The following is a 17,137-nucleotide window of genomic DNA, read 5'->3' as shown; positions in this document are numbered from 1 at the left end:
GTGGAAGCACTCACCATTAAAATGGAATGCAAGCTCTTTAATGAGTGCTAGCAGACAAATTAATTGTCGATCAGAATCTTCACAATCCTCTGGAGGCTACTCCAGGCGCTCACTATAGCATCCTGCTGTAAACATGGGCTAAAATGACGTTTCAGATGGAGACCACTGTGGTCACCTTGGAGGTTCTTTAGTGCCTCGTGTGACCAGTTTTAATTGGGGACTTTTTTCTTAACGTTCTTATAATAAATGCGATCACTGTCGAGACAAATGCATGAAGGGTGTTTCATTTTAGATAAGCTGGTGGTAGAAGAAAAGATGAAGCAAACATTCCAATTAATTAAAGTGTATTTAAATGCATGAAGACCAAATGCTGTTTTGAGTTGCTCAATTTTTTTGCCTTATCAATTTCTGCGGCTGTGAATATTATGTAGTGTCACCAAACACCTTAACAAGAGAATATGTCTTCATGCCATCATGTTTTAGTAGAAAGTGTAAACTAGAAATTCAGCAATGTATTTTACTTTCCATATTAGAGTTTAATATGCATTAAACCAGTTGACCGTTGGGTACTCTTGCACACACGTTTAATCTGACTGCTTCTGCTTTATCTTCTTGGTGATATGAGAAGGATTTCCAACCTGGTGCTGTTCCAATGAGTTCAATTTTGAAACCATTACTATCTGCATTAGACAATAATGATTTATTTTACAAATGCTGCCAAGTGAAATTGTTTTTAGCCTCCTCATTGCATTGCTTTAATCTTATGTTTGAAATCTTGGAGATGCTATTTCTCTGCTTTTATGAAGACAAATGACTGGCTGAGGAATTATTTAGGTATGAAGCAGAGCTTTTCTGCCCCATCTGATAACTACGTTCACTTTCTTCTCGCCTGAAGGCTGTGACTAATGATGGAGTATAGCTCCATGGGCCATCAACAGCTTTTTCCAGGTGGGCATTTTTCACATATGAATCTCAGTAATGTGTATATGTATAGACTAGTTGACTGCAGATGGCATCACAGTCAAACCTCAGTCTATCCATACAGCCACAGAGGGGTCACCAGCTGAACACTTTAATATATTGCTACCAAGAAAAATAAAGGTGGTAGCACAAATATTTTGCTTAGTAAAACGCACAACGTTTTGATAAGATTAATATTATAATTAATTATCATCGAATATATGAATCATATCACAATTGGCGAGACTTCAGCAATGGTGTGGAACCAACCATGTGATATTACTTTCTTATGGAACTATCATGAGGCCTGGATTGGCATACCAATGAAGAACATCTCTGTCATTGTAATTGACATATTGTAATTGTAATTGACATTGTCATTGACATATGCACCCAGTAATCTGAAGATCCGCCCCCGAACATGGTTGCTACTACTTTCGCTGGGGTAGGAAAAGGGGCAGGTCGCACTTCACGCATGCATGTCTTATGGAGGCAGCTGCCCATCATAAACCAGGAGCAGCCTCCACTCAAATCGGAATTTGGTCACACTGGAAATTTGATGTACTAATAAGAGAAGGTCTGAACTTCATGCATTTCGTTGGATAGCCAGGGTACCCCTTTGCAGAAGTATGATTACCCCTGTGGGTTGACATAACTTCCCCAAAATTTACAATAAATCAATTCAAACAGTGGTACTTTTAACTCAAGGATTTAGGAGTGTGAATCTGCTGGACTTGCAGGGCAGTTTTTTTTTGCCTCCGATCACTTGTGCACCCAGGTGGCGGGAAGAACTTTGCATTTGGGAAGGGAAAATTGCACTTTACGCGAAGGAAGATACAAGATGGGGTCACAACACCCTGGCCAAGTGCGTGGTTAATTCCTGCCTATATAACCCAGAGTCACAACAGAAGTGAATTCTTCAATAATTCTTAGAAAAATACATGAAGTCTTTGGCTGCCCAATAATTACAGTCACCAGATTTGTAAATTTAAACACAATTACTTTCTGTTTACAACAAAAATTAAATATATGCAAGTATTATCTAATATCTAATTCCTAATTCCCATCTTAAACTTTTGCGCCCCCAACACACATACACAAGACAGGCAAGTACAGAGGGGAAGAAAGAGGTAAAAAAACATAAGGAAAAGAGAGTTGGATTCTCCAAGCCCGGGACACCCAGAATGCTTTCCCTGATGAGACGGAGAATCAGAGGTCATGGAAAAATCGGAATTGGTGCAGGGTCTTATCATATTGTAAACCTACAAATAGATAGAACATAGAACAGTACAGCACGGTACAGGTCTTTCAGCCCATAATGTTGTGCTGAGCATTTATCCTTATCTAAGATCAACCTAACCTACACCCCTTCAATTTAGTGCTGTCCATGTGCCTGTCTGAGAATCACTTAAATGTCCCGAATAACTCTTGACTCCACCACCTCTGCTGGCAGTGCATTCCACATACCCACCATTCTCTGTGTAAAGAACCTACCTCTGACATCTCCCCTATACCATCCTCCAATCATCTTAAAATTATGTCGCCTCGTGATAGCCATTTCCACCCTGGGGGAAAATCTCTGGCTATCCACTGTATCCATGCCTCTCATCACCTTGTACACCTCTATCAAGTCATCTCTCTGCCTTCTTCGCTCCAGTGAGAAAAGTCCTACCTCCCTCAACCTGTCTTCATTATACATGGCCTCCAGTCCAGGCAGCATCCTGGTAAATCTCCTCTGTACCCTCTCCAAAGCTTCCACATCCTTCCTATAATGAGGCGACCAGAACTGGACACAATATTCCAAGTGCGGTCAAAGGGTTTTATAAAGCTGCAGCAAAACCTCACGGCTCTTAAACTCATTCCCCCTGTTAATGAAAGCCAACACACCATACACCGTCTTAACAACCCTATCAGCCTGGGTGGCAACTTTGAGGGAACTATGTACGTGGACCCCAAGATCCCTCTGTTCCTCCACACGTCCAAGAATCCTGCCTTTAACCCTGTATTCAGTATTCAAATTCGACCTTCCAAAATGAATCACTTCACATTTATCAAGGTTGAACTCCATCTGCCACTTCTCATCCCAGTTTTGCATCCTGTCAATGTCCTGTTGTAACCTGCAACAACCCTCAAAACTATCTACAATTCCCTCAACCTTCGTGTCATCGGCAAAATTACTAACCCACCCTTCCACTTCCTCATCCAAGTCATTTATAAAAACCACAAAGAGCAGCGGTCCCAGGACAGACGGCGCACTCTGGCGCCGGACCAGAGAATCGCGGCCAGGATTTATGATTATTTAGAAAAACATTTTTTGATTAAAGATTGTCAAAGCTTTGACAAAGGGTCACCTGGACTCGAAACATTAGCTCTGCTCTCTCCCTACAAATGCTGCCAGACCTGCTGAGATTTTCCAGCACTTCCTTTCTGCTTGAATATGCTTGGAGGTGGATGGGAAAGGAAATCACTGAGTCAGAATACTAGCAACTGTGGCAGAGAGGAACGATCGCAAAGAGGTGTCCTGAAACATTTGTAATCCTACCACTCGTCTGGGACTTCTAGCTGGGCCCAGAAATGGCTTACCTTGTCACTGGCTGCATTATGATTACTGCAGAAGTGATAGTTCTCACGTGGACTAGAAAAAGAAGGCTTGGCAAACTTTGTCAAGGATGGAACAGACACAATAGACAGCAGCGTAATGATCTGGTTTATTTGTACTTTTGTTTGACAAGGTTTCACTTACAAGTTTCTTAATTAAGTTAAAAGACAAGGAATCCAGATAAAACAAGGGACTGAATTGAAAAACAGATTGAAACGAAGAGTGCTCGTAAGGAGGCACGAAGGAGGTACTGAATGCAGTTCTGGAGGGTTACTTGAATACCTGCTGTTTCTAACCGACATCATAATGGGGAGGCGACCAAAACATAGTATAAACATGCAAGCTTGTGTCTCTATTTTTTGTGTTAACAACAAAGTATGGAGCAAAATAATTTAAGTAACTATGCAACTGGACTATCAAATAAAATGTAATACAGGCAAATGTAAGTGCATAATGATTGAAAAATGAAGTTCATGGGCATAAACTGAATGGAACAGACTTAGAGACTTGAAAAGGGACAGTAAGGTAAGTGTGGGCATGTGACATTCAACATCCAGTTAATCTCATTGAAATGAAGAACTAAAAATTGTGGAATACAATTCCATGGAAGTTTTGCTAAGGCTTCAAATATACCAGCCAGGACACATCTGAAATATTGGACAGAATCTTGCCAACACAGAATACCAACACAGGTTGGGATCATTCCCGGGTTATAACTCCTGTAAGCGTCCTTCTTGTTTATTCCCTTATTTCTCCTTTATTTTTGCCAATACAGTTTTGATCTATGGATAATTTATTGGCATGTGTCTTTCAGGCAGCCTGTATCTTTACTTCCAGCAGAAGGATCCAGAAGGCTGTGCTTTTTTAGAGACTTGAATTAGTGATGACTTGGTTTGAGTGATTTCGATGGAGGGCCAAAGGGCTGTGCTCTCCTTGGTAACAGGTGGTGGTTGGACCTGATCCCACAGGAATGTTTTCAAAGTCACGAGTTTCCAATTTGCTTCCACTTATGATTCTGCAGCTGGATGGAGGAATCTAACTAACTCTCTCCAAAAGCCACTGTGAGGGCTGTCTATCTCTCCAGCAAGTCTGGGAGTCCTTCTCTTAAGATTGCAGAGATTGGAAATCAATCCATGACCTGAAAGCAAGGTTAGATGTGAAAGTTTCTTTACAGAAAGAAATAGGTCTAATGTGAACCTCAAGCTGAAAGCCCAATTTGATAAGAGATAAAGCATCACTCCAGAAAGCCTGCTGCTTATAAGTGCTGCACTGTGTGAATGACTGCAAGTAAAACCATTACCAACTGTAAACCAGAGACTTTAACCAGCGTGCACGCTGTGAGGAAAGCATGCTAAAGAACCACCATTAGAAGCAAAGGCTCTTATATTTTTACCTTCAAACCACATATTTACCCCTTCCCTTCCCCTCTTTGTCTGCCTGTCTTGTGTGTGTGTGTGTGGGGGGGGGGGGGGGGGGGATTAGAGGTGTTAGTAGGTTAGCTTGTTATCCAGTTTTATTTACTGTATATTTAATCATTATTCTTGTTATAAATAAACAGTAATTGTGTTTCAACTTACAAACCTGGTGACTGTATATTGGGTAGCTAAGGGCCAAAGGCTTTGGGTATTTTTATAAGAATTATTGGGTCACTAACTTGTGTTGTGACTCTGGGTCAAGTGGGACTGGAATTGACCGCGCGCTTGCCCAGGGTGCCGGAACACTGCACTCACTTCTCCTGTATGGCTCCCTGCAATATTCTGGGACGCAACCACTGAATAAGCCACTTTCATGTTTGCTCACCAGTTAAGGATGGCAAGTGGAAGAGCAACGCGAGGTCAACAAGAGGGCCTCCAACACTGAGCAGTCTGTCACCCCAAAAGGCGAAGTGGGCATTATTGGAGGCAGAAAGTTTGGCATGGCAGTGCAAAATAGTGTGCTCTCAGATACCTGCAGGGACATTAACAAGAAAGTTCACAGCTGCTTGGGCCATTAGTGTGGGAAGAAAAGGCCACTAAGGGATTGATTGCGATTCTCCGCTGCCCACGATGGGTCGGAGAATAGCGGGAGGGCCTTCTCGACATTTTTCCCGACCTCCCGCTATTCTCCCCCCCCCCCCCCCACCGCCGCCCCACGACACAAATCGCTGCTCGCCGTTTTTTACGGCGAGCAGCGATTCTCCCCAGGCCGATGGGCTGAATTCCCAGGCCTTTACGGCCGTTTTCACGAACGCAAACACACCTGCTCTCACCGTTCGTGAAAACGGCTGCAAAGTGCCGTTCCGGACAACCATGGCACCGATTGGCACGGCCGTGCCAAGGGTGGCATGGGCCTGCAATCGGTGGGCACCGATCACGGGCAGCGGGTCCGATACCCGCGTACTCTTTGTTCCTCCGCCGCCCCGCAGGATCAGTCCGCGGGGCGGCTGAGGGGCATGACGGCCCGCGCATGCGCGGGTTTGACGCATCTGCGTGATGATGTCATCCGCGCATGCGCGGGTTTGACGCATCTGCGTGATGACGTCATCCGCGCATGCGCGGGTTTGACGCATCTGCGTGATGACGTCATCGTGCGGATCAGCCGCCATGACATTTGGCGCGCGGGCTTAGCGACCGTCGCTAAGCCCGCGATGCCATGCTTCACGGGGCCGCGCTGCTAGCCCAGCCCGGGGGGGGAGAATCGGGTCCTGGGAGGGGGCGCGGAGGCTGCCGTGAAACACGGCTAGTTTCACGGCAGCATTTGCGGAGAATCGCGCCCGTAGTCTGTGGCTATGACCATTTTATCCTTGCAGATCATTCTTTGGGTCAATGGAAGGAGTTACCAATAGCCTCTGCCTTGCCACCAAAAGGTTCCCTCGAAGTTGCTGTCAGGATCAGAATTCAGCTGGGGTTTGTTGTGCTGCCAAGAAAATGGCCCCTCATGTGGGATGTTAATTTGCAAAATGGCTGCCCATCTTCACAGACCAGGTTGCCAATTCACGTGACAGCTGTGGGAAACTCACCCAGAGATGGAACAGTGTCAGTAAGACATCTAAATGCAAGTCTATCTGAATTTCCCTATTCACCCCTCCCACATCCATAGCTTCATCTGTGGGATTGGGAAAGTTCCATCCAAGAAATAGGTATGCACATTTTATACCCCAGGATTTACATTTTCAATAAGGAGTTGGGAGGAGAATTGGGCTTGGGATGCTGCACGTTTATTCCAATCTGTCAAACAGCCATTGGAGTTTGATTACAAAGTTACGACAAACAACACATATATTACAAATGATCAGCTTTTTCATTAAAAACTGAAATGACTAATACAAATGAGAATCGACCTCTGAGGCTTGTTCTTGACATTTCAGCAGTCACTGCCTGTGCACACGCACTTCGATATTTATTGTCAATGAGATTGATAATGGTCAATATTTATTGCCAATGAGATTGCTAATGGCCAGAATTGCTCAGGCGGACAATTGCGCGTCTTTCTCGAAAGCCCGTGAAATCATGCAAAGTGACATCAGGCGGTCCCGACGTCGTGGTACTTGCGGGCATTATTTCAGTTGTCGGGAGCCCGAGAGTTGAAAGTGCATCCGCCGACAATCAAGCAGGCAACTTAGCCCATTGTGGTAACCTGACAGGGCCCAGTTTTGAACCCAATTAAAATTGGATATCCTTAATGAAGGAATTGGACACTTTAAATTAAATTAGAGTCAGCTCCAGCGAATGGCCTGCTGGGAATTCAGACTTGGCCAAGTTCAAATATACAAACTCAGACAGGCTGCCTGGGCATGTCTGGACCTGACCTCTCAATTGCTCATCAAGAGATCATCACACCCTATTGATATGCACTGGTCTATTGTCCGCAGCCCAGATTAAGCCAGACTCTCGGGCACCCAGTGTTGCTGCTGATACCTTATGTTGGGAACAGGTTATGTCCAGACCACACAAGGGATGAACACCTGGGGCGGGCTCAGGAATCTTGTCAAACGGTCATCAACCAGACCATTGGGTGCAGGGACACCCTGCCGAGGCATCATTGGCAGAAAGCCAGAGGAAATGGCAAAAGGACGTGAAGGGAAGGGTGATTAAAATCAGACACTCGAGGCACATCTCCTGCGAAGACACGACATGGGAGGTGATCTTTACCATCCAGAGAACTGACCAGAAGGAAGGAAGAAGCTGCCAGCAAGACCCACCTTTGTGGCAATGGACCAGAGGCATTCAGGAATCAGATCCACCTTCAACCAGACTATCTTTGCAGGTGGTATAACCGATCTTGGGTGTTTCTTATATATATGTACTTGGATTAATTTACGGGTTAACTGTGTTTAATAAAGATCATTTGAACTTGTACTTGCTTTTATCCTTTATTCTCCTCGCTGTTCAAGGACACTGAGGTAAAACCTTTGAGTAAGTAAACTGGTCAGAAGTATCTGAATTGGACAGATATACCATTATGGTGCCACTGAACGGAATTTTACATAGTCGGTCTGCGTTTCCGGTTGGTGGACGGGCTGAATGGCCAGGCAGTCTTTATATTTTAGCTGCAACTTCAATCCAGGGCAGGATAAACTGTCTGGGCTGACATAAAAGTTTTAAAAAGATGTATGGGGACTGAGGTGTATGTTTGATTGTGCTGCCAAGGCACTTTTTGAGTGGTTTTTCATCGCAATTTATTAATTTTTTTAAAGGTCTGCAGCTCCCTGCGATTACTCCGCAGCAGTTATCCCCTGAGGGAGCTGAATAGAAGCGCCAGCCCACCCTCTACCCACCCTCTCTGGCAGCACTGAACCTGTCCCCGCACAGGTTACCCATTAATTGACTTAATCAGCTAAAGCAGAATGCTGTCGGCAGAATGTAACCAATGGATCACATCAATGCTCTGCAGTTCTGCCACATCCAATCATGAATATCAGTGGACAATTAATCACCCAGGAGCAGAGGGAGAAGGAGGCTTTATGAACATCCCCATCTTATCGACGTCAGAGCCCACCATGTTAATGCAAAAAACAAGGCTGAAACATTTCTAATTATCTTCAATTTGAAATATTGAGTGGATGATATAGCTCAACTTTGTCCTGAGGTCAACATCATTAATGTGAGTATTCAAACAATTTGATTCACTCCATGTGATATGAATAAATGAGTAAGTGGGCTGGATGCAGAAAATTGTATATTTCCTGGACCACATTCATAGTACTCGAGCGTTAGGCTCTTCGATTAGCCGTACCACTAGCCAAGCTGTTCCAGAGCACCTACAACCCTGGCACCTACCCAACAAAGTGGAAAAATGCCAAGACCTTTCCTGAAAAAAACAGGACAAATCCGATCTACCCAATTACCATCAGTTTACTCTCAATCATGAGTGAAGTAATGGGAGGTGTTATTGACAGTGCTTTCAAGTGGCACTTACTCATCAATAACCTGCCCACCAATGCTCCATTTTGCTTCCGCCAGGGCCATGCAGCTCCAGACCTCAATGCAGCCTTGCTCCAAACATGAACTACAGAGCTGAATTCAGAAGTGAGATGAGAATGAGTGCCTGTGACTTCAAGGCACCATTTGGCTAAATTTAGCATCAAGGAACCCAAGTGAAATTGAAGGCAATAAGAATCGGGGGGAAACAAAGCAAACAGAATGCTGAGCTGTATTGCACTGGGACACAGATTGACGCGATAGTGGAAATGCATGCTCTGGTCAAATTCTTCCTTGAATCCAATTATAGTTGTTTTAGCTGTGAGTATTTTCAAAAGGTTCAGTCAAAATATACCTCACCGGATGCATCCACTGATCTGTAGATTCCCTTTGCTTGTGTAAAGAAAAACACACATACAGACCTGATAGTCGAAATTACCTGAGTCTGTTCTGTAACAATGATGATTCTATGAAGTATCACTGAAGATAAAGATTGTTCTTCATTGTGCAGAATTTAATATAAAAATGAAATACTGCAAGGTATCAACAGTTTTCTACTATGGTGCTGTAGAAGGGTCTTCAAGTGCCTCCAAGTCAGTGCATTGCAATCAAAAAGAAATATGAGTAGCTGTGCGATCAGAACTGGGTAAAAATACATGCTTATACTTTGATATTCAATATACTTTAGAGGAGATAGAGGTGCTCAGTTCAGGAGATCTTGTTTGAAGGAGGAAATTCTATCAAAACTTATGGGCGTGATTCTCCGCACCCGGGAGAAATCGTGAGGCTGGCGTCAAAAACGGGCGGGTTTGACGCCAGCCTCCGCCCTCCCACTGGGAACCGATTCTGGTCCCCGGTCGGGGCTAGCATCCCGCGGCCGTGAACTCCGGCATCGCGGGCTTAACGAATTTCGTTAAGCCCGCTAGCCAGAGTTTGCGACGGCTGACGCGTCAGATGACGTCAGCCACACATGCGCGGATTGGACGACTCCAACCCGCGTATGCGCGGATGACGTCATCACGCATTTGCGTGAAACCCGCGCATGCGCGGGCCGGTATGCCCCTCAGCCGCCCCGCGAATGGATACAGCGAGGCGGCGGAAGGATAGACAGTGCGCGGGGTAAGTACCCGCTGCCCACGATCGGTGCCCACCGATCGCGGGCCCATGGCACCCTTGGCACGGCCGTGGTACGTGCCAATCGGTGCCATGGTTCTCCAGATCGGGACTTTACGGCTGTTTTTACGAACGGTCAGACCAGGTGTGTTTGACGTTCATAAAAACGGTCGTAAAGGCCTTGGAATTCGGCCCATCGGACAGCTGAGAATCGCTGCTCGCCATAAAAAAACAGCGGGCAGCGATTCGTGTCGGGAGGCGGGCGTGGGGGGGGGGGGGAGAATAGCGGGAGGGCGTCAGACCAGCGTGGCCGTAAAAATTTACGCCGCCCGCTATTCTCCGCACCGTCGTGAGTGCGGAGAATTGCGCCCTATGTTACTCTCACAAAGGAGGGTTTTTCAAAACTGGATGTCACTGCTGGTGTGGACGTATTTGACTGAAAGTTTAAATGAGTTATGTTCAGAAATTTTTTATTCATTTATTGTGCTCTTTACTAGTTTGAGGAACTTCTTTACTCTTAAAATTAGGATTACTTTACCACTGAAAAAACACATCTGATTTGATTTAGCCTGTAATAAGTGCTTCTGGGATTTTCTGCATCCCAGACCCACATGGACATAATGGGAATTCTAGGTGTAAACCATACTTCAAAGTATGAAATTGGACAAGAGGTTCCCCTGTTCAAATTGATGAAAGGGAAGTTTAGAATGAATATCAGGAATTTCTCCTTCACACAAAGAATAGTGAACACTTGAAAGGGGCGGCTGGGGTATTAAGGATGACAGGTACCTTAGAATTACTCACAGGACAACTAGAAGGTATAGTGTATACCTTTCCAAATGGAAGTTCCCTTCATATGTACCTTGTAATTTTGTAACTGGTTGAAATATTTTGAAAACTAATAGCCTGAGGTATAGGGAGTGAATTTTATATAGGGTAATATCATATCCATGCACCATAACTTCAGCAAAAGTACATGGAAACCCTGGAATATCAGTGCACATGAGTGTAGAATAATGTCTCAGAGACTGAAGTGTTCCTTTGATCCAGTAGTAATTTGGGAGAATGCATTGCATCCAAGAGATTTAGAGATTCTTTGAATAATAGAAAGCTGAAACTATTAAAAATCAAAGTTCGCAGTGCTTGCTAAGAGAAAATCCTTTATTTTGTTTAAGTGCTTATGTATTTTAAAAGGACATGAGTTAGAAGAGAATTATATCTTCAGCAACTTTCAATGTGTTTCCAATTCAGCCTTCTTTGTTCGGTGATATACAGTGAGCTCAGTCTAGATTACCTGAAATACCGAGTAAATTAAACCTCCAAAGTATTACATTTAATGGCTGGTAATAAGCTCTGTTTTACAATTGTATAAAGTTAAAATGATAATTTAGTTGGGCACAACAATTAGAAGATAATTCTATGTAATGTCTGAACAGCTGTATTTTATTGCTTAGTGTGATAGGACTTTGTGAATTGTCTCGGAATTACATGGTTCCGTCAAGGTATAAATTCCACTTCTGTCATCTGAAGGAAGTTAAGAAACTGCCTTGTATGCCGTCTGCATTCAACTTCCCCCAATGTGTCACCCTCTGGGACAACTGAGAGTTAATACAGGCAGTGTTCACAGGAGGAATTGTTGCATGAAGCAAGCTTGGCATAAAGCGAAAGAGTGGATTTACTTTTTTAAAAATCTAAAAATAGCCACACGCATACCTAAGCAAGGCTATTTTATTCCTATCTAGGGGGGTAGTATAAGATATAAGTATGGGCAGGGGGGTGGGGTAGGTCTTCATTGATCAGATTACACAGATACCTCCATAGAATAAATAGCCATTTATTTGCAAAGTGGATTATGCCTCAATTACCACTATTCGGACATTTCTTTTTACAACTACCGCACCTGATAAAAAAAATCCTGGTTTTATGGGGGACAATTTTAATCACAAAACCTATAAGAGCATCCAAAGTGAAGCAAGCTTCATGGAAGGTACATCTATCAGAGCACAGTCAATGTGCACTCTTACCTGTCCAAAAACATGCCTTGAATAGCACTGCAACAGACCAGATTGCACTTTGATAATCATTTTACTGACTGAGAACGTTTCCGGCCAACGCCGAGTCAAATCACAATCGAGAGCTCGTAAACATGTTCATCGATATTCTTTACCATGTTGGACAAGGAGGAAATAGATTGCAAATTTTAAGCTTTGGTTTTTTATGTTTAGCTTTTTCGTGCTCCTTACATCACACAAAGTTTTTTTAAAAAAAAATACTGTTTTATGGGGGATAATGGGATAAGTATTCAAACAAATCTTCTTGAAGTCTAAAGAACCAAAACGTTAAGAGGGCATGCTGCTGTGCTCGACACACCTGTAGAATTGAAAAGTGGCACTGCCATTATTCAGTGGTTATGGAGGGAGTAAAATGGCTGAACTTTCAAACCAGGGATCACAACTAAAGACGGTTGCAGGAGAACACTGTCATGTGGAACTGAGCCAACAATATTTAGCCCTTGGATGCTTAGTCCTAGTAAAGTAGCAGCTCACACTTATCCCAGAAAGAAAATCTCCTGTTAAACGTACCAGCGAGAATAGATTTTGTCTGTGGAAACAGGGTAATGACTGGTCTTAGCCACTACTTCGCAACAAGACTCCATGAGATCCTTCATTGTATAAATCCAGGATATCCTAATGATTTGAGTTAGTAAGAAGTAACAACAACATAAATAGAAAAGGGGGAAATGAAAACGAGATATTGATTTCAAAGTTTAAAATGTTTTCCACTCTATTATACCAGTACATAAAAGTAATGAACTGTCTTCCTACAGTGCAATGGTTGAATGTATTGATGTATAAACAGCATTTTTTTTTCTACAGAGTTCTTTGTGGTCAGTTTTCAGATCCAGAATGCTTCGAGGAAAGAAACATACACCAATCATCTCTTTGACAGATAGCAGAAGTTAAAACATAACTCTGAATCGCTTTCATGGCTGGCATAGTATGACCACATTATTTGTTAAATAAGATTTTCTACAAAGATACAACATATAAAAACTGTTAAATATATAACTTTAGGTTTCTCAAAATACATTTAATGATCCTGTTTTCAACAAATGTTACTTTCTCCTCTAATTTGACTTTTTTTTGTGGTAGATGGTTGTTGGAAATGTGACACAGGCTGCAGGTGGCCAGACATGCTCATTGCGAATGCTATTTGACAGTAGCTACTTTTATGCTGGGAGAGGAAACAAGAGCTGCAAATGTTTCACATTTAGTTCTTTTTTTTTCTGGTTGAAATACAACATGACTTAAGAATGAGAAATAAGTCAGCCAAACTAAACAGGAGACTATGATGTCCTCCCAGCGTGAGTGTTCATATGTGTCTCTTTTGTGACAGGGCATAGACTATTATTCTGTTTCCATGCTCCATATAGATCCTTTAGACATCTTACATCAGACCAGCTTTCCCAACATCAGAAGTCCCTCTATTTTTTCAATAAAGACTTTACCCGAGCTAGTAATGATTTATTTCAGCACGATAAGAAGCTGAATTTAAATCCTTCAGGAGCCCACCACAATTGAAACCAGTAAAGATCATTCACAATGAAATAGTGTCCATTTTAATGTTTTCCTTTTGTTCTTTGGTCTATTGTTTAGTGAACAGGTAAAGATGAGGAAATAGATGTATAGATGTCAGAGAGAGTTACACACATTAAAGCACAGTGTCTTTGTTGTGGAGCCTTCGGTAACTCTTTATAGTGTCCCACCTGTTAAGGGCTGATGCACATTGTTCAGTCTTCTGTAACAGGTTTTCTGAGCTGAAACATCAACCGGGTAACAGAAAGTCCAACATTAGTTGAAAAATAGGGATGCGAATGCCAAACGTGGTCAATATTGCTGATGTCCAAGCATGGCTCTGTTGCCCCAGTTGTCCGAATAACAGAAGGACTTTTGCTCAAGTGTTGGAGGATGGGATTATGCTGTTTCGACTGGTGCAGAGAAAGAGAGAGTTGAGGAAATAACATACAACAGATGATAGTCCGCAGCGATAGAACTTGATTAGGGTAAGCAGTTCACAGAGAGTTCTAAGCTGCTTCTACAAGGATTCTTTGTTGATGCATTTGTCAGGAGACCTGTGAATCAATAAAAACAAATGTGTGAACATTATGCTTTACAGTCATTGTCTACATCGCTTAATTAGCTGCACGAACAATCTCATGGGCAGGCATGACCTTCCTCAAAATTTCAACAAGTCAAATAGAGTAGGATCAGTGGGCGGCATGGTAGCACAGTGGGTAGCAGTGTTGCGTCCCACGTTTGAGTCACTGTCTGTGCGGAGTCTGCACGTTCTCCCTGTGTCTGTGTGGGTTTCCTCCGGGTGCTCCGGTTTCATCCCACAAGTCCCGAAAGACGTGCTGATAGGTAATTTAGACATTCTGAATTCTCCCTCTGTGTACCCAAACATGCGCTGGAATGTGGCAACTAGGGGATTTCCATGGTAACTTCATTGCAGTGTTAATGTAAGCCTTCTTGTGACAATAAATATTATCATTATTACCATACATCAAAAACTGCAAGACACAACCAACATTAAAAAGCACCCTAAGTAGTAAATAGTAAAAATGGTGCTGCAGTGAATTAAAACTCAGCTGTTTAGCTTTTGCATTCTCTTATGGCTCTCATAGGCTAGATTTTATATCAACAGATCAGGAGATCCCACCACGTCCCATGCAAACATAAAAAAGGGCATGGTGACATTGTATTGATTTGGCAACGTGACATCATAACATCACCATGTCAATCTCCCAAATTGTAGTGGGTGAGCGGGTGTGCAAATCAGCAGCTCCCCCCCCCCCCCCCCCCCACCCCCAACCAACCTGCCACAAACATCCCCACCTCCACACCCTGGCCATTTTGAAATATACAATTAGCAAGCTATTAAGCTTTCTAACGCCACAATCGTTTGGAATTTTTCATTCCACGCTGCATTTTCCAGGCATTGAAGTGAGAATGTCTCAGAGTGTTTTTCGATAGCTATGACAAGAAGGATAAGGGGGTAGATGACTAGGCCTGTCACCTGGACCATGGTTGTTAGGAAAGGTGGCAAGAGTCGGAATGATTTTCGAAGTCATTTTTAAAAATCTGTTTTTCAGCCTTCAATAAAAAATGAAGACAGATTCTGTGAGCATGGGGGCTTTCTCATTCTAGACATGACCAACCTCCTGTGCGCAGTGTCACATCTCTGCAAAATAACATCTCAATCTCCTGTGCCAACTGGGTGTGGAGTCTTCCTCTGCAAATTCAATTGTCCTCCTTCCTGCCAGGTATCCTGTCCCACCAACACAGTGCAGCCACCAGGGACGGGAAAAACAGTGGCTCAGGAAGTCCTTCCCATTGACTGTAGCCCCACTGAACTCTTACAGCTTCCAATTCAACATGCCAGTCACCCTCCCAGTCACTCCACTATTGCTGAAACATTAAACCGAATGGCCTCCTCTGCACTGTAAATTCTACGATAATCTATGATTAATCTAGGACAAAGGTTCGGCCCAACATCGTGGGCCAAAGAGCCTGTTCTGTGCTGTATTTTTCTATGTTCTGTGTACTCCATAAGACTCCATGTGTATGTTTCATATCACACATAAAACCCCAATGCAGTGAACCATTTACTCCATGTTAGTGCATAAGCCACCTGTAGCTTTCGACCATCAGAGTTAGTGGGGTTGAAAGCAAACTGATTGGGCAGTTTCTGTTCTGCCTCTCTCAAACCTGCTGAGAAATGTAAAATCCACTCCCAAGTTTTCTCGTGCTTTCATTTACACCTAAAATTCTCTTGGTAATCGATGCAATTTGTCATGAAAGCAAAGTTTCATGTACATTTCAACCTATAAATTACTTTCTCAAGCTCTAAAAACAGCTTTTATTTCTCAATTTATAAAAATCTGAATTCAAATTCTGAAACTTCCCTGGTGGGGTTTGAACTAATTTGCTGAATGAATAGTCCAGGGTTAAAAACTGGTTATATCGGCTTCCAACCAAGTGGTTGCATTTAAACCTTCAATGCTCACTGAAACTCACACCCAATTTCCCTGACTACGGGGTCTATGGTCGAAGTTACCAGTAGAATCTGCACGGGAAGGTGGCAAGTGTCATGGGAGAGTACCTTTAAGAAATGGGTGTTTATCAAATAGCTGCAGTGATGTCAGAGGTTGTGGGTGGAGCTGGGCTGCCTGTCTGCTTTACTTTTGTTTTTGAGCTGGCAGCTACAGTGTGTTTTTGGTTTCGTTTTCAGAATTGGATAGCTGCAGGCAAAGCCAGCAGCTGTATAATGACCTCTCTCTCTACAAGCGACAGACTGTCTTCAGCTCATTTGTGGATTTCAAAGTAATACCTGTTTTTGTAGAGAATTTAAACCCGCTGTTTTTCTTTGAAAAGCGTTTAACATATGGATGTTGCTACGAAAGATTAAGGGTTACTATCGAGTACTGTATTCTTTGGGGGAGTATTTGAGTTGATAGTTGCTAAGATGTTTACTGTGTGTTTCTAAAATATTAACTGGATTCATAAAATAAACATTGTTTTGTTTTAAAAGTGTTTTAGATCTCTGTTGCTTCGCACCTGTTGCATCACACAAGAGTGGGGCCTTGTGCTCCCCGTAACCAAAATCTATTAAACGTTGTGGGTCAGGTGAACTCCATGATACACTTTGCTGTTCTCTAAACCCTGGCCCATAACACAAGAGTCTGAGTGATTATTTTAAAGCCATTTTTTGAGATTGTTTGCATGCTTTCACAGATTATAATGGGGGAAGAAGAGAAAGTGGATAGACCAGTCCATGCCCTCCCTCCTCCACAACCAAACTGAAGCTTCAGGCACATTAACAAACGATCCAGTCCATTTCATTGTTCAAACTGAAGGAATAGGTCCACACAGAAAAATATGTTATAAAACAATTGAAAAGAAAGGTCAAACATATGTACTGAGTTCATCACTCCAAAGCTATAAAATGTTCTGCTAAAATGGGCTAGTCACTTGTGAAGTGCTGTGGGCTATATTGTTTTACTTGG

At 43.0% G+C, this 17,137-nt stretch overlaps 1 protein-coding gene across 4 annotated transcripts in view; it reads right to left on the bottom strand.

Moving 5' to 3' along the window:
- Nucleotides 1-11,214: 11,214 nt before the first annotated feature.
- tafa5a (TAFA chemokine like family member 5a) overlaps nucleotides 11,215-17,137 on the bottom strand; it is a 535,310-nt gene continuing 529,387 nt past the window's right edge. For all 4 annotated transcript variants that reach the window (XR_005462300.1, XM_038811413.1, XM_038811414.1 and 1 more), the window contains one exon: nucleotides 11,215-14,203. Coding sequence is in view for 1 of the 4 variants with exons in the window: in XM_038811414.1 (XP_038667342.1) it covers nucleotides 14,195-14,203 (9 nt within the window). In the remaining 3 variants the exon portion in view is untranslated. The remainder of the gene's footprint in view (nucleotides 14,204-17,137) is intronic.

The sequence above is a fragment of the Scyliorhinus canicula genome, chromosome 11 (genome assembly GCF_902713615.1).
Source record: "Scyliorhinus canicula chromosome 11, sScyCan1.1, whole genome shotgun sequence".
In the NCBI taxonomy this organism is placed as follows: Eukaryota; Metazoa; Chordata; class Chondrichthyes; order Carcharhiniformes; family Scyliorhinidae; genus Scyliorhinus; species Scyliorhinus canicula.
The sequence above is the reverse complement of the archived record's forward strand: the minus strand, read 5'-3'. Positions and strand labels throughout refer to the sequence as shown.